This window comes from Canis lupus, chromosome 18 (assembly GCF_003254725.2).
Source record: "Canis lupus dingo isolate Sandy chromosome 18, ASM325472v2, whole genome shotgun sequence".
NCBI lineage: Eukaryota > Metazoa > Chordata > Mammalia > Carnivora > Canidae > Canis > Canis lupus.
Window position 1 is genome coordinate 13,314,559 of NC_064260.1, and position 22,319 is coordinate 13,336,877.

General features: G+C 42.7%; 1 protein-coding gene across 3 annotated transcripts in view; it reads left to right on the forward strand.

Annotated features, from left to right (window-relative positions):
• Positions 1 to 22,319, forward strand: part of COG5 (component of oligomeric golgi complex 5) — a 297,897-nt gene that overhangs the window by 268,921 nt on the left and 6,657 nt on the right. For all 3 annotated transcript variants that reach the window (XM_049096361.1, XM_035701303.1, XM_049096362.1), the window contains 5 exons: positions 1,600 to 1,703; positions 6,152 to 6,389; positions 12,184 to 12,260; positions 20,885 to 21,011; positions 21,488 to 21,567. In XM_049096361.1, the coding sequence (XP_048952318.1) occupies positions 1,600 to 1,703; positions 6,152 to 6,389; positions 12,184 to 12,260; positions 20,885 to 21,011; positions 21,488 to 21,567 (626 nt within the window). The remainder of the gene's footprint in view (positions 1 to 1,599; positions 1,704 to 6,151; positions 6,390 to 12,183; positions 12,261 to 20,884; positions 21,012 to 21,487; positions 21,568 to 22,319) is intronic.

The window sequence follows — 22,319 nt, forward strand, 5'->3', positions numbered from 1 at the left end:
AATACTCTTAGAAGAGGGAATAATTGAATTTTAAGTGGAGTTATAATATGTGAGGCACATACCATAATACCCAGCATAAAATATATGCTCAATAAATAATCCCACCCTTCTTAATCTTTCAGGGTCTCCTCCTCTTCTGAATGACTTCAAAATAGCATTTAGCCTTACTCTACAAATCATCTTCTGTGATCTCATTGTCTCTTTTGGCTTCATCTTCTCTCTTAAAAGCGAAAGACTACCAAATCTAGTCGAAATGTGTCGAAAACTACAAATGTAAATATTTTAGTACCTCCTGGATAGCCCATGTAGATTTCCCATAAGCCCTTCAAACTCATGTCCAAATCTGAACTCATCATTCTCTCTCTCCATCCCCAAATCAACCTACTTCCTCTGCATCACTACATTCAGTTAGTGATACCATTACTAATCATTAAGGGAAAAAAAATCTAAGTGTACCCTCAAATCTTTCTGCTCCATAATTCTCAAATGTAACAAACTATGCTGTTGCTCAGGCATTGTGCTGCCCACCCTGTGCCTCCCTCTCTCAATCCCCACAGACAGTATGTTTGCTTTTATCAGAGATTAAGGGATAGAGACGATATTTAGGAGTTTAATAAATAAGGGTCCTATTTAACATTTTTTTATTGATTTCTATCATTCCTATGAGCCAAAAAGCCATCCATCTTCATTATATGTAATCATAATTGATACATAAATAGTATACTTAAATTTTAGATTTTAAGTGTGTACTGAGGCCCAGTCAATATTATTACAGTAAAAACCCATAACTAAGGCCAAGGGGGTCTTATATAACCTAGCCAATGGTTATACCTCACTGTAGAACAGTTCTCAACATTAGCACTATTAATGTTTTAGGCTGGATAGTTGTTTGTTGTGGGAGACTGTCCTGTGCATTGTAGGGTATGTAGCAACATCCTTGTCCTCTGCACCCTAGATGCTAGTAGCAAACGTCCAGGCCAGAACCTCAAGTACAGGGTGTTTGTGACAAAGATTGGGAAGGGAAGATGGTGTTGAGTTGCCAGTAGCAAATGCCTAGGCCAGAGCCTCAGGTGCCGGGTGTTTGTGACAAAGATTGGGAAGGGAAGATGGTGCCGAATACCAATAGTATTCCTACTGAATAAGAACTTAATCCATGATATAACTAACTCTTCTGCTCTGTAAGAATCCCCAGCATATTTATTGTATTCACTCTGCATAAAAGCATATGTTCCAGTCTTGAAAAATGACTTTTGGTCTAGCCTCACTTTTTTCAGAAACTTTATAAAATATATTCATTTGATCTTTGTTAAGTGGCACTGGTCTTCTCTCCTTCCTCCAGGAGCTCATTTGACCATGAAACTTCCTGAAAATTTGAGAGAAGTGGGGGAGTTGAAATTTTCAGTGCCATGTTCCACATATTTTCAGCTTTCAAGATCATTCCCAATAGCAGTCGGGAGAGGAAAAGACTTCTGTTGAGTTATTACAGTTAGAAACTGTAGTCAGAATTGGTTATAAAAACTTTTAGTCAAAATATTTCCCCCATCTTGGATTTCTTTATGTTGGTCTTTAACTTTTCCTATCCTTCCTTTTTCTTTTTAGACAATTCATGTTCTTATGGGAAGTGCTGTGCAACCCTTACTAACTTCAGTGGGAGATGCCATAGAGGCCATAATCATCACTATGCATCAAGAAGATTTTTCTGGGTAAGCACGTTCAACCACAATTTTCACTAACCTTTACTGTATTGTTTTTCATTTACCCACCTCTATCCTTCTTCCTCCCTAAGTCTGTTTCCACCTAGGTCTTGTTCCTCTTATGATGGGTTTGGCCTCCAGCCTCATACTGCTTTATCCATTGTGAGCACCTTTAGCTGATTAAAATTTTCCAGTTTTTGTTTTCATCATTTCTCTCATCATTTCTCTCCTGTCATTGAAACATAGAATCATTAACATCTACAGGACTCCGTTTGCCACTGCAGGACTTCTGGTAGTTGGTACCATCCTCTCTTATCAAGCTTATCTATATCCTTACTTCTCACAAATGCCCTGTACTTGCCTCAGGCATAGGCATATTATTTCTTATGTAAAATGTCCCACCTCTACCACTATGCTAGTCTGAATCCTGCTGTGGCTTTGCATCTCAACGCCCTGTGAGAATCATTTTCCTTTCTCAGTTCTGTGGCAATCCAATCTGGCAAAGTCACACCTAGCCGTCAATACTTTGGTAGTATTCCACAGCTGTTTACAAGAGTACTGCTTATCTGTATCATATATATGTTGAGAATGAAACTCATAGGTCCTAACTCAGTGTTCTCTGAAATCTTTTAAAGGAGAATAGGATGATTTGGACTCCATGTATTAGGACATTATTTGTAGAGAATTTGGAATAGTTATTTGCACATGCTTGGAGGATTTTTTTAACACAGTCTAGAGCTAAACATTCAAATAGTAATATGTAGATATGTGTCTTATATTCCTAGTTCATAGTTACTATTTTTGAATTTTCCTTTTTCTATTTAAATTCTCACAATAGCTAGTTGTTTGGTTTGTTGTTGTTGTTTTATTATTTTATTTATTTATTCATGGGAGACAGAGAGAGAGAGAGAGAGAGGCAGAGAAACAGGCAGAGAAACAAGCAGAGGGAGAAGCAGGCTGCATGCAGGGAGCCTGAGCCTAAGGCAGATGCTTAAGCCACCCAGGCATCCCAATAGCTAGCTAGCTGTTTGTAGAAAACTGTGTGAATTTTACACTGTCCTTTAATTTTTCAAACCACTTATTCACAAAATATCTTTTGAAGAATAAAAGATTGATCTCAAAAAAAAAATAAAAGATTGATCTCTTTTTAATAATGGAATGAAACACAGAGGGTAAAGTGGATTATACCCAAAATGCTATAATATTTGGAGATGGAATGCAAAACTGCTGATTTAGCAGTTTGGAAGGAACTGAATTGTACTCAAGAGTAATCTAAAATGTCCCAGTTAGACCAATCCTTGATGCCTCTGAAAAGGAAGCAAAAAATGAAGGCTCCTTCTATCAGAGTGGTCAGCTTCTTTAGCAACTGTATTTATTGGTGAGCCACAGCTAGTGCCTGAGCTAGTGGATTAGACATTAAAAGTTGGTCTCCCTAGTAGGGATGTCCTTACTAGGTTGCTTAAATACTAGGGAGCCAGATGATCACTCATAGATAGGTTGGTACAAGTATGAAGCATTATTTTTTTTTTTTAAGATTTTATTTATTCAGAGAGAGAGAGGCAGAGACACAGGCAGAGGGAGAAGCAGGCTCCATGCAGGGAGCCCAATGTGGGACTTGATCGCAGGTCTCCAGGATCTCACCCCAGGCTGCAGGCGGCGCTAAACCGCTGTGCCACTGGGGCTGCCCTGAAGCATTATTTTAAAGTGTATATCAGTAACCTTAATTCCTCGCCCCTCCCCCCCCAATGGCTTTTGATGGTTCCATTTCAGCTCTGTCTATATACGGCAGACATTTGATTCCACCCATGGTTGTCTTCCATACGTCCCTGTATAGGAATGTGAAACTCTGTTGCTTTATAGTATATTTAAGGCTATTGCTCCAGGGCAGTAATTTTCTTACTTTCTAGAACTATTACTGGTAATTCTGTCATGGGATTTCATATATGAAATGTTTGGCTTGAATGAAATCTATGGTGAAGTTAGATGAAACTATTCAGGAAGTACAAATCACTTTTATAGCAGGGCAAGCCCCCAGGGGTCACACTTGGAAAAATAATAGTGAACGCCTACCTTGGAAAGCCCTCTATATTTATTTTAGGTAAAAGGAATAAAGCAGATTTACTTTGTCAGCCAGCCTTATATGGAGTATGGTTACAGAATCCCTCTGCTATTTAAAAAGTAATGCTTAACACAGTTTCCTTGTATTTGAAATGTGTATTTCTCTCTAAATTAGGTACAGCTCAAAATGTAAATATCTAATCGACATAGTACATTGATTGAAATTCCTTGATTAATGTAAAATAACTCAGGTCCAATTATGAATGGGGTTGGGGGGGCACCCCGGTGGCCCAGTGGTTTAGCGCCGCCTTTGGCCTGGGGTGTGATCCTGGAGACCCGGGATCAAGTCCCGCATCAGGCTCCCTGCACGGAGCCTGCCTCTCCCTCTACCTGCCTGTCTCTCTCATTCTCTCTCTCTCTCTCTCTCTCTCATGAATAAATAAAATCTTAAAAAAATCTTATATTGAATGGTGTTGGGAAGGTGGTAAAAGTAGGAAGACCCTAGGACCTAAAGTGATGGATGTGCATCTCTGCCAAGGGGAGAATGCACATACATGCCAAAAGGATTGGTAACCTGAAGATGGTCATCTACCACTTCTCAGGTGTGCATCTGGTTAGTCCATCTGCCTTCAACTTGTGCATGCAGGGTCTCATTAGAAAGATCCTTAAATTTCTGCAAAATGTATTATTGTACTCTATCAGTTGAAAATCTCTTACTGACCCATGTGGGGCTCCCTGCTCAGCAGAGCATCTGCTTATCCCACTTCCTCTGTTCATGCCTCTCTCTCTCTCTCTCTCTCTCTCTCTCTCTTTCTCTCTCTTTCTCAAATAAATAAATAGAATAATTAAAAAGAATATCTCTTACCAAAAACTTCACCATAGTTGGAAAAACTGAGCTTTAACGATGGCGAAGCAAATATCATATTCTAGTAAATTTAAATCAGTTTCTAATCCACACTGATAATTGCTAACACCCATTTCAAGATTTTGTCTGATGGATTGTTTTACTTATATTGACATGTGTTTGGAATTTGTTTTAGTATATCTAATCCTCATGCAAATCATTTTAATTGACTAGATTAAAATTCTTGAAACATTCCTCCAGAATAGTACAGATAACAAACAGTGCCTTTGATAAAGCATAATAAAACATGAAAGAGATTGGTACCCCCTTGTTTTTCCAACCTAGTCTTTTGAACTGAACAAAGATACGCCATGCAATGATCTGAATCTGGCAAAACCAAATCCACGTGACATTTGCCATCATTTACTGAGGCTGTATGAAGCAGCACTCCACTGTGTGATGCTGAAGACAGCACTGGTCCTCCATGTTCCCTCTCGGTGGCCTTGCTTTAGTGAGGACATTCTTTTTACACCTGACCAAAATCTCTCCCTTCTGGAGCTTATGACTAGTTTCTCTATTTCTGTCTACTTCTGGAAATAGAAGACCTTTGGTTAGCATCCTCTGATAATAACCATTCATTGGTGTCTTTGAAAATAATTAAGTTCACCTCATTCTCTTGCTCTAGGCATTTGAGTCATATCTGTTATTCTTCTTTAGATCATTGCTACTTTTTCTACGTCATTCTCAGAATATGGAAACACTCATTTTTTAAGACGATTCAGCACTTTGTAGCCAATGATTTCATTGGTTAGCTAATTAATATCAGGTGATTTCTAATTTTGGTATGACTTCTTTCCTATAAATATTTCACATTCTTTTAATATATTCCTTAAAGAGTAATTACAAACACTTATAAATTATAAATAGTATTTCATGGAGCATCAGCTGGCATCATCTGTTGATCCAAATTAAAGCCTTTGCAAACCTCATCATCTGGGAGGAAAAAATTGCATACCATGTGTATTGTTACATAACCAGTTCCACAGGCAGAAATCTACTATTGGGCTGATCAGATTAAATAGCACAGGAGCAGAAATGTCTTTGCCAAGAATTTGTTTGGGGAAGCAGTGTTTTCTGCCCTTACAAAGTGTAGAAAGCTATTTCAGGCTTCATTATTGATTTATTCACTAACCAGGCAAAACATATGAGTGGATGGAGATTCATAAAGCTGAGAAGGACCTTGAAAGGTCAGAGAGTGCATAAGGCACTGTGTGAATTACCCGAGACAGATGGTTGTCCATTTCATTCTCAATAATATCTAGGTAAATGGATTCTAAGATTCCTTCAGTCATCTTCCTGGCATCTTAAAAGTCTTTATTATTTAAACATTGTTTTATACTCTTTAACTATTAGCAAAAATAAGCAATACCTTTTTTACCATTGAGGGAAAAAATAGCTTAGAATTGAAATAGCAGGTGGGGGGGTGGGATAAAAATGAAATAGTGGCTGTTAGTGCATTGGCTGTTTTTTGTTTTTTTTTTTTTCCCTTTCGCAGGTCAATATCCAGCTCAGGAAAGCCTGATGTTCCTTGTTCTCTGTACATGAAGGAGCTTCAAGGTTTCATTGCCAGAGTTATGAGTGACTACTTTAAACACTTTGAATGCTTGGATTTTGTTTTTGACAACACTGAAGCTATTGCCCAAAGAGCAATTGAACTTTTTATTCGCAATGCCAGTCTCATAAGACCTCTTGGTGAAGGTGGCAAAGTTCGACTTGCTGCTGATTTTGCTCAGGTAAATTATCTATTTATTGAAAGACTAAATGTGTATTCTTTAGTGTTTTATAAAGTTGAAGCAGAAAGAAAAATCCATTTAAACTGAATTGGTGGGACGCCTATGTGGCTCAGTGGTTGGGCGCCTGCCTTTGGCTAGGGTCATGATCCCAGGATGTGGGATCAAGTTCCACATCGGGCTCCCTGTGAGGAGCCTGCTTCTCCCTCTGCCTATGTCTCTGCCTCTCTCTCTTTCAGTCTGTGTCTCTCATGAATAAATAGATCTTAAAAAAAAAAAAAAAGAGTAAACTGAATTGGTAAGAAAAAGAGGAGAGTTTAAAGATACTTTCATGCCAGATTTTTCTTTTCTTTGTATTTCATAAAAGAATCATCACTCATCTTTGAGATTTCAAGGTTAAGGTAAAAGTAGCTCATTCCATAGTACAAAAACACCCCATTTTTATATAATGTAGGGCTTTCTTACTATTTTATTATCCCACAATATCAGTATTGATAAGAATAATTGATGAATTTTGCTGGAAAATAATAGAGACAATGAAATTATCTTCAAATACTGTAAAGGTGCTATCTCTTTTCACGTAAAGAGACAGAACTCAGCATATCTGTTATCCTGTAGTGGCCAGCTCAGGGTTTCAAGACAATGTTCTAATATATGTAGATGCACCATGGGCCACATACATAGAAGTTCTGGTTATTTGGTCTCCCTCTATTGAACAGAGTACCTTTCTTGCATATGGCCAGGCTTGAAATCATTTCAGGTTCTTGAACCATAATCACCTCCTAAAGGGGTTTTTCCTTTAGACAGATTTTTTTTAAAGCCTTCCAATAGTATCAGAGGCAAAGAAGAAACACCTCAAGCATACACTTGAGTTAAAAGATACTCAAACAGATCACTTGTATATACATAGCATGTCAAATGTGAACTCATTTTTTAAGCCTTTCAAAGCTGTTAACTTTACCAGTCTAGTTATTCAGATGGATTATTCATAATTTGCTAGATCCTCCCTGCTAATAAGGATAGTCACACTTAATGTCCTTATTTACCCCTGTGTGGATTGGGGAGCAAGTCTGGGTTCATCATTCCCATGCCGAGGAGAAAATGTGGCAGATTCCTTGTACAGGGGTTGTTTTCAGACACTTGTACCTGACAGAGGTCCAGAGGGAATAGGTACATTATCTAATGTTTCAACAGCCAGGCTTTTTGCGTATTAAGTGGTCTAGACTTAGTCATTTTCATACCCAAATGATGTATGCTTGAGACCACTGGACCATAGTAAAGAGCCTTCCTTTGGGAAATATGCCTTTAGTAGCTGAGGCATAAAAATAAGAATTAAACGTTATCATTAATGTTGCTCTTGTGACCTTTCCCATTTTCAACGGCTTCCTTCTCATGCCCTTGTATACTTTGCTTTATTGTTACAGGTAAACTTCAGCTAAAAGAGGATTGCATGTAAGCGGTGTGTTACTTGTGTACCCTTAGTGGGGTTACAGGCTGCTCACTGAGCTAAAAGCACTGGGACGGAGGAGTCTTGCTCTCAGTTGTTAAAAACACTGTGAGCTCTACAGAAATGAGTATCTGTTCTCTGTTTCCCCCCTTTCCTCCTGAATTTTGTTTTTCTTTTCCCGTTCTCTTCCCTCCCCCTGGCCTCCCTCCCCCACCAATTTATTTGCATTCTGCTCCAGCTGGTTCTTGAGTCACTTTCCTGGAGGCAGCACTTCAAGTCTGATTAGAATGGCAGTGAGCAGTTAGCTGGCCAGAATGAGAGTGCCGGGGCAGGCAGGCTTTTTGGTGCTGTGTTTCATTTTAATGATGTGTTCCCTTATGGGTCTTGAAAGATGGAAAGCACTGTCCTGGAGCCCTTGCTACTTGCAGCCAGCAACCTGCTCAAAATGCAAAGCATCGAGTGCCACCCCCCAGAAACTGCAATACTCAGACTTCCTAGGTGTTTCTTCTTCCCTTCAACATGTTGCCCAGTAAACTAAACCTTTCCTCAGGTCCCTTCCCTTAAGAGAAATGAAATTCATTAGTCCTTATTACTAACTTGTGCTCCAAGGCATCCCGTTTTCCCTTTCTTAAATATAGAAACCACCGCATTTATTCAGTGTGAGGAGCCCGTTGCCCAGCTTCTCAATGACACTGGTTGCTGCAGGGTGTGTGTGGTGCTGACGCCTTTGTCCTCTCCAGACAGGACAGCGGACAGCCTGTCCCAGTTTCAGAGAAGCCTGCCACTCACCTTTTGGATGGCTTCCCACCCTGTGGGTTGTGGGTTGTGGGCACGGGAAAGACAGGTGGAAGTACTGTCACATTTATGGCCAACAGCTTTGGCAAACAGTATCCAGCCACTCCCCTCCCCGCACCCCCGCCCCCGCCCCATATTTATTTATTTATTTATTTTTTCCATATTTAAAAATATGACAGTGAATTGGGGCTTTTGTTTAATTTGAAGGGGTCGCACACCTGCAGTCACATGACTCTGCACCTCAGCTTTCAGGATCTTGCTTGGTTAGATGTATTTTCTGGGTGAGTCCAAACTCTTAAGAGGTGTTACCCTGACATTTATATTCATGACCGGGAAGCTTTCTTATGGCCTCATTATTGAAAGTTCTATTGGTTTGTATTCAAATGAAACAAAGCCATCCAGGCCACTGGAATCAAGAACACAGAAATCCTCTGTGGGTTTTAGAAGTGTGCTTGTGCTGAAAGTGCCTGCTCTTCTGGCATAAATCACAGAAAGAAAGAGCCCGGGAAGAGACCTGTAGAGTAGGTTTGGGACTGCAGAATATTTGTTGTCAAGTTACAAAGACAGGTAATGATATATTTTGAAGATTTCTTTAGGAACCGTAACTGCTCCCTTCTGGCACTGTTGCACAGGCAAAAGAGAAAGTAGTTGCTGGGTGCCATCTGGAGGGTTCATGGTGAGGGAAGTACCCAACATACAGCCTCCTAGGAATCAGGTCATGGGCATGAGGTGGTTTCCTACAGGTAATTAATTCCCTACTGTGACCACATGCTCTCTGTGTCTACACTCATCACACAGCAGTTCTGAAACACTCAGCTTGTTCAAGGCCACTGAGGTCTACTGACTCACAATCTCTCGGGGGATTTATCCACACTGCCCTCTAAAGCACACACTTCCCTCTCACCCCCCCCCCCCCACACACAATTCTATGTCTTCCCCAAGGAAAAGGATGGCTTGTGGAGTTGGCATTAAATTATTTACTCAGTGGTACTCCTGGCAGCTTCTATTTATAGATCTTCTGGTGCCTTTTAAATATGCATTTATATCTATTTCATTTTTCTTAAATACATAAATTTAGAAAAGAAAACAATAATGAAGATTTTCATTGCAGTTGCCTTTTCTCCTGAACAGTGTCAGGGCAGGAGAGATGTAGGAGTATCCAAAGATGCCCCGCGGTTAACCAAATGTCTGTGGTGGGGCAGGAGTAGCTCTGTAATTAGTTCACCAGGCCTGCAGCTGACCACTCCGCTCCATCCAAGCCAGAAGCTGGAGAGAGGCATTTGTGCATGTAGTTTGTGTATCCACAGCTAATTGCACAGTCACCTCCTCTAAAAGGAACACTCCTGCCCTTTAAAAACATGGCCTTTATTGTTTCATGGAATTCTGGCAGAAGAAAATGGTTTGAAGTACCATTCGTGCTGTGTTTTATTTTATTTTATTTTATTTTATTTTATTTTATTTTATTTTATTTTTATTTTTTTTGTGTGTGTGTTTCATTTTAATGATGTGTTCCCTTATGGGTCCTTTATTTATTTTAAACACTTAACATTTTGAAATTGTACTCTAGCATAGAAATCTCCTGTATCATCATAGATTTCACAGCAATTCAAGATCAGATTCTCTCATATTGTATTTTTTTAACATTCCATCCTGCTCAAGTGCTAAGGCAAAGGTTTTTTGGTTTAATCTTTGAAGATGGTGAATCCACTAGGGTAACTGAAAAAAAAAAGTCAAAAATATTTCATGAAAAATACTTCATATAACTTCAGAATGTAAAAACCATCTCTCTTTCCCTCCCTTTCTCCCCCTCTCCCACTCTCCATCTCCCTCTCTCTTTCCCTCCCTGCCATGCACATGTGCACACACAGGCATGTAGGTGTGTACACACACACACACACACACACACACGATTGGAATTACCAAATCAGGAATACATGATAACATTTTAACTTTGTGCTCAGTGTAAAATAAATGCCACATTCTGAAGGAAACCAGTAACTCCATCAGGTAAAGAAACTGAATAGGTCCCAAAGAGCCACTGTCTTGATTTGAGAACACTGACTTGAAGCTGCTCTGTTTTGCTTTGTTGGCAAGAATCCTGACTTTTATGCCTCAAATTTTTCTCTTTTACTCAATCTTCTCTATTTTAGGGAGTTTTCTTCCCCATCAAGGTTTCCCTCTAGGACATAGAAGACATGCTCTGTGTCTTCTATATGTTAGGAGAGAATTCACCTGTTTTACCTAGAAATTCTACTAGTTACTCTTAAGACCAACTCAAGGAAGCTGCCCATCATGACCATCGGTTCATAGATTTGATGTCAAACTTGTAATTTTACTTAATAATAATCAAGTGTGTGTATATATGTATATATATATATATACACACCTTTTTATGATTTTGTTAAATAATAATTATATTGTTTTCATAAATAAATAGATATCCCCTTCTTCACTAAATTTGAAAGAGCTCCCTAAAGGCCAGACAGTCTAATTTATCTTTTCATTCCTGTGTGTAACTTGGTGCCTGGCAATTAATAGGAGTCAGAAATATTTGTCAAATGAGTGATGTTAGGTCTCCATGGTCTTCCAGTGGCCAGAGAGTTGAGCACCATTTTAGAAGGATCACCAACAGGACAGAAGCCCCATTTTACAATCCTTTGTTTTTCTTGAAGAAAGATGCTTTATTACTTTTTTTCAGACGTTTTCTAAACCATTCTTTACCAAGGTCTTGTTGATAGCAAGAGTGGGCAAATGGTTTGTCATCTAAGGGCCACGTCTGTGAAAACGTGGCACTTGCTAGATGAAGCACAGAGAGCCTAAAACTCCATTCAATGACAAGTAAAATTTCCAGTCAAAGAAGGAGAATAAAGAGAAGTGAAACCAACAGTTCTTGAGTCAGGGAGCAAATTAATTTGCTAATAATGTAAAAGAGGGAAAGTTTAAAAAAATATGCTTATAATTGCCAACATTTAACATGCACTTACTGGGTGCCACACCCATATTGCTTTGTGACATTATCTATGGTATTGCTATAATTCTATGAACTAGCATGATCTCCATTTGACAGACAAGCAACCTGGAACTTAAGTGAAATCCAGGGCCATACAACTAGGCATTACAGAGCTGGCATTCTGACACGGGTATGTGCTCCCTCTCAGACTCAGGGCTTTTAATCACTTGGACCACCTTGATAAGAGTGGTCATTATTTATGTTTCATATAAAAAGGTTTGTGATGCCTACTTAAAGTATAGGCCCCCAGTCTTAAAAACCTTCCCTTCTTCATTTTGCAGTGGGGGAAAAGATCTGAATTTCCTCCTTTCACATAACCAAAAAAATGTTTTTCTGCTTTTGTGAAAAAAATATCTTTAGTAAATAAATGCAGAAATTATCTAAGTTCATGCCTTTTATTAAATATAATTGACTTTCAAAATTTGCCTCACAGTGTAGTTAAAATTAAGTTTGCTGCAAGCTGCAACTCTCTCTGATCCAGGTGTGTCCCCAGTTCAGCATAGGATTCTGACATCGACACTGTGGAGTATCTTTTTATGTTTCAGATGGAGTTGGCTGTGGGTCCATTCTGCAGAAGAGTATCTGATTTAGGAAAGTCCTATCGAATGCTGAGGTCATTCAGGTGAGACATCGTTCTGTTATTGCTGTTGATATAAACTATCCATATCCTATGAACAGATAAATCCTTTCCTGCTCTTCATGTTGAGCTATATGAAATTATCAATACTCAATCATTTTGTGACCTACAACAATGGCAATTTCATAGGGTTTACCTTAAAAGTTATTATTCAAACCAGAAACCCATACAGAATTATGTGCAATGGTGTGCTTGTGTGTGCATACATGTGCATGCACACGTGTGTATGTGATTTTTGAGTTAAAATTCACAAGACTGAGCTGATAAATTTTATTATGCCCTTTCTAGGGAGGATTATTTTCTCTCCATTCTTACAGAAATATATTGAGTCGTAATACCAGGCAGTTCATAATTATGTAGAAATATTTTTTCTGAAGTTTTATTTGCTCATTTATCATTTCCAGTCTAATCTACCTCTGAAAGGGTCAGAGGTTACATTCCATAGTAAAAATATTGAATAGAATATTTATTATTCATTTAAAGGATTTATTTATTCATTCATTCACTCATTCATTCATTCATTCATTCATTCATTCATGAGAGACCCACAGACAGAGGCAGAGACACAGGCAGAGGGAGAAACAGGCTTCATGCAGGGAGCTCGATGAGGGACTCAATCCCAGGATCCGGGAGTCATGACCTGAGCCATTGGCAGACGCTTAACCAATGAGCCACCCAGGCATCCCTTGACTAGAATATTTAAAGAATTGAGTTTAGTGGCGAAATATAGGGAATGACTAAGAAAGGGTACAGCTAATTTAGGATAAAAATGTCTAATGTGGTTGAGCACAAAATTTATGATTGAACTTCCCAGGGACCAGTTCAAAAAGAAAAACAGTACCTTAATTCAAACTCACTACCTAAGAATATAGCAATGTATGGGGAAAAAATCCTTTCAGCCTTGAATGCTTAGCTTCCTACCAACTTAGATTTTAAGGAACACCGAATAACTTGACAACTATCGCTGTTTATTCAATAAACAAGAACTTTCTAGACTTTTCCACATCGTGGCATATTAGAAAATGTATAGATACAAAAAGATAGCCAATCCTGAGGGCCGAGGGGACCAAACATAATACCCATTTTGTGACCACAGCATACCAGATGGGAGACCTTGATGTAACTCTCCATAATATCCGAGAACATAATGGTCTTTATTTTTATTTTTTTTTAAGATTTAATTAATTCATGAGATACACACACACACACAGAGGCAGAGACACAGGCAGAGAAGCAGGCTCCATGCAGGGAGCCCAATGTGGGACTCGATCTTGGGTCTCCAGGATCATGCTCTGGGCTGAAGGTGGCGCCAAACTGCTGAGCCACCCAGGCTGCCCACATAATGGTCTTTAAATGTTTCTTTATAAAGATAAGGTAAGAGATTCCATTTCTAAAAACTGACTCAGAACTAGAAACTAGAGCCATCAGTAAGAAGTGTGTCCTTTAAATGATTGCTTCACTGTCTTATCCAAGCTTTTGATAGTAGAAAATTCAGGTATGTAATGCCACTTAAAAGAATCCAAGGTTATTGATTGAAAAGAAAGCCCTATGCTTTGTCTTGCCTGTTTGCAATTGGCAAAAATTTTTTCTTTAATCCCAAGAGACTGAATTATTTTTCTCAAGTGCCCATCTGTACAGAGTTGAGTTTTAAAAAAAAACTTAAAGTTGCATCACAAGTATTTTCAGATAACTTCTTTAGATCAGCTCAGACCTTTTAAAAGGTACTTAGATATTTTGTTGATGCCTTAGGGTTCGACATTACCAAACATGGACGGGGGAATGATTAAGAGATCCTGAGGTCACTAATCCACCAGTCACCTACCTATACCATGAAAAACACTCTAATAAGACCCCTGTAGTCTCTTACTGAGGAATAGGGTAACCCAGCAATCCCATTTGGGTGATAAGATGGCTGAGTCAACAGAGTTAGCTAGCATACTGGAGGTGATAACCAACTAGCTCCTGAAAAAGGTATGGGAAAGCTGTGATTTGGGATTTGCTATATTAAGATTAGGCTATTATTTTTGACAGCCCTGGCTTTTGTGTTTCATTGTTTATTGGACATGTAGGAATTAAAATAGTACTTATCTTTCTGTTTGCTGGGCAAGATGGCTTTCATCCCTGTGCTTTTACAGTTGTATCACAGTGTAGGATATAAGCTCCGACGGTTTTGCGTGAGATCAGTTCTGTTGTCGGTTATGTTAGACGAGAGTCTGCCGCCAGCCCTCTTGGTCCTCACGTGAGAAAAACATCTTAACCAAGCATTTAAAGTTCGAGTAGTGACACTTTCTAGTACCTGTTTATGGATTCAAAAATTAATGATCGATCAATGTATAATTAAAAGCACTTATGCTGTATGTAGCCATTAATAGTTTATATTGCTGGCTAGTATCTAAAAATATGAGAAATGACTTTGTTATGCATCGTGAAATGAAAAACAGGCTACTAAACAGTATAAATGATATGATTCCCTACTATTTTTAAGAGAGTAAGTGTATGTGTGGAGAGGACAAGTCAAGAAGGGTAAACATTAGAATTTGGGGATAGCAGGATTGTCACTAGTGATTCTCCCTTTAGAGGTTTTTTCTATATTTTTCATGGGTTTTGCTTTGGTCGTTTCATATTTGTAGTTAGAAAAGCCAGTAAATATATTTTAAAGTCCCTCTTGTAGTGTTATTCCCATTTAAAAATAACAAGGAAGCTAAAATATAATATAAAATATTCTAAAACATTATGTAATTGGGGGAAGTAAGAAAAATAGAGAGCCAAACAACCAAACCCATCAGGCTGGCCTCTGCCTGGCTTAGAGGGAGTGGCTGCAGGAGGGCAGCAGGTCCCGTGTGGGGGGCCTCTTTGCAAAGGCCACCCTCCAGCCCAGCCCCCAAGTGCAGCACCACCCACCCCCACCACACCCAGACACACGGGCCCTTGCAGGCATTCCTTACTGCCATCACAGAGCCATCTGCTGCAGGAGGCTTTCTTCCTGACAGTAATATTAGTGGACTGTGGAATTAAGCCCGCAAACTTCTCGCATACATTTACATTTTACTGTCTCCATTAGAGTTTTTCTCAGGCCGCAGGAATTATTTTCTTCCCCTGGACAGAGTGTGTGTCAGCCTCAGAGAGCTGCTGACATTAGGGATTTGCCCTTGGGTGATTTGTATTTGTACACGAGACACACGTTCAGAGCTGCACAGGCCCCTCCTCACCCCTCATTGGTGGTATCCTAGCTCCACCTGGCCGGGGGCTTGAGAGCTCTGACTTGACATTCTCAGGGCAGATCGTTGTGAGACAAGGGACAGAAAAGGGACCGCATGCTCTCAGCAGCTCAGGGACACAGACCATGCACCTTCAGGCGGGCCCCAACACCTTTGTGCTGGAGGGCACAGCTCTTTCCCTGAATTATGCCCATAGCCTGCCCTGCTGGAAGCTTTGTTGGGTTTAATGAAAGCCATCAGGGGACAGGGGCTGCTATGGGGGGACCTGTCAGCATGTGGAGCTGCAGAAGAAGGAAACCATCAGTAACCCCCCAGTATAGTATTCACATCAGCTGGTTTTAATTGCGGGCGTGGTGAGGGTTTTCCATGTTGGTACTGCTGCTTGAAATACCACCCCTCTGCCTGCACGTTTGTAGGGTGAAGGCAGCCATCTCTGCAGTTTCCATTTTTAGCATCAGGACCCCCAGAGGTGTTCCAGCCTTTCTTTGTACTATGAATCTGGGTCCTAAGTCCATCCTCTAGGTTCTTTTTTCCAAGTTTTAGATTTCAGCATTGTAGCCAGGAGGCAGCCACCTCTTGGGCCTGGTTTGGTTTGTTGTTTGTTGATACTTGGGCAGTGCTAGGAGCATCCTGCAAATGTGGAGGGATGGGTAGTTAGCTGAGTATCATTTTCATTCTAGCAGTCATTTTTGGATCATTTACTCAGGGCTGCCCGTGCTGAGTGTTCCCCTGATACTTTAACCATTTTGCCTTCACCAGGACACTTCCGAGTCGGAAGTGACCCCCCAGAGGCCTTGATATTGAGAGGGGTCCATGGACAGGGCTGCGTGTCTGACAGTCATGTGGCAGTTCCAGGGCTGCCTTCCATACCCAGGGTCGCCTGCTCCCAAGGCCTTTGCTTGTAACCACTACACCCAGAGCTTATTCCAGAAGTTCTCTTTTGCTTTCACTCTGCTTCTAGGATAGTGTCTGAATGCTTATCTAAATCATCCAGGAAAATGTCAGCTTAAAGAAAATATAAACTCCCCACTTTAGTAGTGACCTTTTGCCCTGAAATGCTGCCTCTCACTGTCTGCTGCTGCGTACAGGCTTCCAGGACGTGCCTGAAGCCTTGCCTCTTTCCCACCTGGTCTGCTGGGGTTGATGACATACAGACCCTGAGAAAGGAACCTGGGAGTTCTCAAACCTCTTTACTTGAGGCCCTGACTTGGAGCCATCAGCCTCCTGCTTTATTACCCACCCAGGGGCCCACATGGCCCCTTCTGCCACAATATCTGGGGTCCCCATCCCACCGGCCTCCAGCATTACCTTCCCGTCTCCAGAAGAGAAGTCTTTGTGCATCCTGTGCACAGGTGTGTGTGTGTGTTGTGTGTGTGTGTTCCCCTCCCCCACCCCTCATCCTCTCATTTCTCTGCTGGTTCCAGATCTCAGTACACATTCCCTGTGGCCTTACTACCCTCCCACGCCCCTTACCCAAAGGAAATTTAGAAGGGGGGGTGGCAAGTGAATGGGCCGCCACCAACGGTGGATGTGGCCATAGGAACACACATTGTTACTTCACCTCATCATTGGCCTGAACTAAAGACTGCCAGCTGCCAGCTGCATGTCACTTCAGTGTGGAGATCCCTACTGGAAAGAGCTTTTTCTAATGGGACCTATTACTTGGTTGATAAGGACTTCCTGCTGTGTGTAAAGTTTAATCTTGGAAGTGCCGCTCTCCTGAGAGCACTCTTCTCTGAGGACGGTATTGTGGCATTTGGGGTAACTGCGTTTTATAACACCTTAATTAATTTCCTTTTGTTCCTTATATCACCTCAGATGGTGATTTATTTTTTAACTTGCCAGTATTTCAGATTCCACCTGGAATCAGGGAGAAGGGAAGTTCTCACGCTGTGTTCTTTCAGACTCTTAAAATGAGCACCAGAAGTAAAATGTCTGCATTTGATGTTTACAGGTAATTATGTCAGTGATGCATGGTATGGAATCAAGTCCAATTTTGCTTTCCATGGCTCTTTTGGCAGTCCTGTTAGTGGCTAGGGTAGGAGATTTGGTCTTGGCGGAAAAATAACTGCTCTGACTCAGAGCTACAAAGGGACAGGTGATGAAAAGATCCTGCCTGCTTAAAAACGAGCCAGTTTTCACCAGGCCTGGTTATGGGGGCACATCAGCCAGCACCCTTGGTACGTGTCAGCTGCTAGGCTCCCTCCCTCCAGTCCTGTCCTCATTCTGTTTGCCCTTGTATCATTTGTGGTTTGCATCAAGAATATAGTAGAGGAAAATAAAAACAAAGTATTAAACCATGAAACCAATTTAATTGCTAACCGTACATCTCATATTTGACCTTAAACTCCCTGAAGCCAAGGTAAAAGAGAAACGAAATCAGCTATGTGATCTTCGTTTTCAGAAGGAAGCAAATACATCAATTTTTAGAGAAAGTTCCGTATTCCCTGTGACTAATGCTAAAGCACCTGTATCCGGGACTCCATACACAGAGCCCTGAGAGGCACGGGGAACCAGAATCCTCCACTGTCATCCTGTAGTAGAGGCAGAAGGGATTCCATATGGCTGCACTTCCCTAAGTCCAGGACTGGTCCCCCAGGGTCTCCTCCTGTCATGGACTAGGGCTCAAGATGAATCCTGCCAAATCAGATGGCACAGAGTGAGCTTTCCTGGGGCAAGGGGAAAGCCTCATAGGACCAGAGAGGCACAGAGAGAAGTGAAGGCATGAGTTCTGCTGTCTCCCCACATCCCTCTTCCCTCCCGGCAGCTGTCAGCCATGCCAGGCCTTCAGGATGAGCCTGTGACCCAGCGCGAGGACCCCTCCCTACCCCCTCTTTTAAAGTTACAGCTCAAACAGGAGCGGCCTTGTCGCTGGTGCAGTAAGCAGACTGCTTGGCCAGTGGCTGGATTTGGAGTTCCAGGGAGCTTTCTGGGAATGCCAGCTGCTCAGCACCCAGGGACCTCAGCCGTGAGCTGTCTGAGCTCCACTGCTGGGAAGTGGGACCAGCACAGCCTCATCCCCATGCCGACCCAGGGTCAGAGTCCAGAGGCCTTTAAGACAGTACCACTCACTGCCCCACAGGGTCTTAAGATGAAGCCAGGTGAAGATACTGCCAAGAGAGACTGTGTGATGTGGTTGAGGTACATAGGCCACTGGAGGGCCACGCTGACCCAGAGAGGATCTGGGGTCCCTAAAGAAATGATCATTGCATGGCCTTCAAGTGGTACCTGTAAACATTCATTTTCTCAGGTTTTTCTCTAGGAGTTATTGTCAATTTGAAATTGTACTTCTTCCAGGGTTCTCTGTTCCCCACTGAGAATAAGTCTGTCTGCTTTAAAAACAGGTTGAGTAGTTGCTACAGTTGATTACCCTGAGAGAAGCTGCATGGCAAAATTAAGAGCCAGGCTGTCTGGATTTGAACCCTTTACCCTTATCTTTTCTAGCTTTTACGTGGTCTCTCTACTCCTCAGTTTCCCTGTCTGTAGAATGGGGGTAGAACGCAGCCTCCCTCGCAGGGGTGTCTGCAGGACTATTAAATGTTTTAGGCAGCGTCTGGTGCATTGTACACCCTGCGTGTGGCGACTTGTGCTGTTGTAGTGGTTAAACCTAGGCTCTCACCCAGGTAGAGACCGTCATCTGTACACACATGGACTTACAGGGAGGGGTGCCTGCCGACAAAACCAGACTTCCCTCAGCCACGGCTTCACAGCTTCCTGGGTGCTTGACTCACTGCCTGCAGCTCTGCTGCCAGATGACTGGGGCCTTAGGGATCTTCAGGACAAGTGTGCCACAGCCTTGGTGTGTCCACAGGAAGTCCCTCGTCACACTCCCTCAGAGGCTGGCTCTGGAGCTTTATGGGCTATTGGTGATGGCTGGCACAAATGGGCTGAGACGTTTCCACAATAACTAAGGAAGAGAAAGTACAGGATCATGTTATTTGATAAAATGCTTGAAATTAGAAAAATCCCTAGCAGGGATAGATTTCTTTTACAGAATGTTACTATAAAGACATTCTAAGAGGGGCATCCGGGTGGCTCAGAGGTTGAGCATCTGCCTCTGGCTCAGGGCGTGATCCCGGGGTCCTGGGATCAAGACCCGCATCGGGCTCCCCACGGGGAGCCTGCTTCTCCTTCTGCCTGTGTCTCTGCCTCTCTGTGTCTCTCGTGAATAAATAAATAAAATTTTTTTTTTTTTTTAAATAAAGACATCCTAAGAATAATCTGGATCCAGCGAGAACCAAGCACCTGTTGAGAGCACTCTTGACTCTTGACATCAAACCTTACCATCAGTGTGAGGAAGCTGCTGGTCTCTGGGTTGTGCAGGCTTCCTGGGTGGGTGGGAGTAACTCAGATGGAGTGAAGGAGGAGCCCAGGATACAGAGCTGCTTCATATGTTTCTGAACTGTTTCTGCTCCTGATGGAGGTACAGCTCTGCCATCTTCCTCTTGAGACTCAGCCCCTCCAGCTGGGCCTGTAATCACCTGTCCGTCAGAGCCCAAAGCCAGGGAGAGGTCAATGAAAGCTTTCAATGATCTCTGCCAGCCTTCTGACAGGGTGGTAGGTGACTGGCGGGGGGGTAGATGTGCCACCTGCTTCTGTGAAATAGGAGGGGTCCTCCCAGACACGTAATGCATTGGAAGGGAGCGGGCACAGATCTTGCTGGGATGTTCGGCAAGGCAGTAATTTTGTACATGGGGGACATAATTGCCCTTTGAAAGTTGTGTAGATGGTGTTTGGGTTTGCCCGTGTTAGGTTATAGCCCAAAGAGGGATTTTATTTAAAGTGAAAGCTGGGGCAGCCCGGGTGGCTCAGCGGTTTAGCGCCGCCTTCAGTCCAGGGCGTGATTCTGGGGTCCTGGAATCGAGTCCCACATCGGGCTCCTTGCACGAAGCCTGCTTCTCCCTTGGGCTGTGTCTCTGCCTCTCTCTGTCTCTGTCTCTCTCTCTGTCTCTCTCTGTCTCTCATGAATAAATAAATAAATAAATCTTTAAAAAAAAAAAAAGCTGGAAGTTCTGACCAAGATAAGAATCTATTGGTTATAACTGCCTGAAGGCTTCACCATTGCTTTGTTTTCAGCCTGTAAATCAGATGAGCTCTAAGAGGGGGATTTGCTGAGCCACGCTGAGGTCAAGTCAGACCCACAGGCCCGTGACTGGGGGTCATGGAAGGAGGGGAAGGGCACGTGAGGCAGCCAGAGTACATAGGTTAGGGGTACGTGCGTGCGTGTCTGTCTTCAGACTGAACAGGGGGTTAGGAAATCACCAGGTTAGGACAAATGCTGTATCACAGACGCTTCCGCTAGCGTGCCGCTCTGCTGCTGAGGTTCTCCTACGCAGCCGCCTCTTTCAGGATTGAACAGTGTGAAATAACGGTTGCTTTTTCTTCTTTCAGACCCCTGCTCTTCCAGACAAGTGAGCACGTGGCCAGTAGTCCCGCACTGGGAGACATTATTCCGTTCAGCATCATTATTCAGTTTTTGTTCACCAGAGCACCCGCTGAGCTGAAATCGCCTTTTCAGGTAATAAAGTAAAGCCAGAATTCTCTTATGAGTCCTCCCTCTTACGTCTGTGAATCCGGAGCCCCACTCACAGAATGGTCCCTGGCCTTCTCTCGCCTTCCTCAGTCATGGATCTCTGCCTTGGACGTATGATGCAGGAAAGGAAGTCCCCACTGCTCAGCCCCCAGTCCCTCAGCAGTGCAAAAATTACCTGTGAAGCCAGAATTCCCCCTCTAAGTATAATGACACAAGTAATGGAAGTTTATAAGGCTTTTTTGACGGAGGCCCCACTTCCTATGCTGATCCACCTTCAACTGGAAAATCCAGAAGGTCCTTGGGAGTCAAGAAGGTGCACCAAAGGATTGCCACCTTCCTTCAGGCAGGAGTTTGGATAATTTGGCCAAGGGCATCCTGGAGATCCCTTGTGCCAGTACGTACTGTCCTTCATGGGAGGACTTGCATGCACTGTCGTCACTGATTTGTGTTCCAACCTGCAGAGAGCAGAGTGGTCCCACGCACGCTTCTCCCAGTGGCTAGATGACCATCCATCTGAAAAGGACAGGCTCCTCCTCATCAGGTAAGGCCGAGTGCCCCCGGGACACCTGCCTGTTCCCGCAGCCCCGGGGGAGAGGGGGGAGACGCCGGGGAGGAGCAGTGCATGGGTGGGCGTGCACCCACGGTGCCACCTCCCTGTGGCCGGCCACCTCAGGGCATGGGCACACATGTTCCCGAGCACCCCACAGTTGCAGCTCCCTGTGTCCTTACTTCCAAATCTTCACATCCCTGTGTCCTTACTTCCAAATCTTCACACTTCACGTGACACAGCCCTAGGAACTGTGTGCCCTGGGTTTGGAAGCCAGTGCCAGCTGTGAAAAGACGCCTTGCTTTAGGTCCCCATTTTCTGCTTCATGTTCACGTGTTGTAGTCACTGAACTGGTGGAGCGCAGACGTGAGTAAACTTTTACAAAATACCCAAACGTGGGGTACTGGGGTGGCTCAGTCAGTTAGGCATCTGCCTTCAGCTCCGGTCATAATCCCAGGGTCCTGGGATCGAATTCCACCCCGGGGCCCCTGCTCAGCAGGGAGTCTGTTTCTCTCTCTCTTCCCTCTCATGCTCTCTCCCTCTCTCAAATTAATAAATAAAATCTTTAAAAAAATTAAAATACCCAAACGTGATACAGTTATTAGCAGAAAAAAGGTAAACTGAGCAGCCATGTAGATACCGCATCCCCTCCAGGGCGCCTCCCCTGGGAGTCTCTGAGGCCGCGCACCGGGCGGCTCTCTTCCTCAGCCTCCTCTCTGAAATCGCTCTCCCCCAGAGCCCCAGAG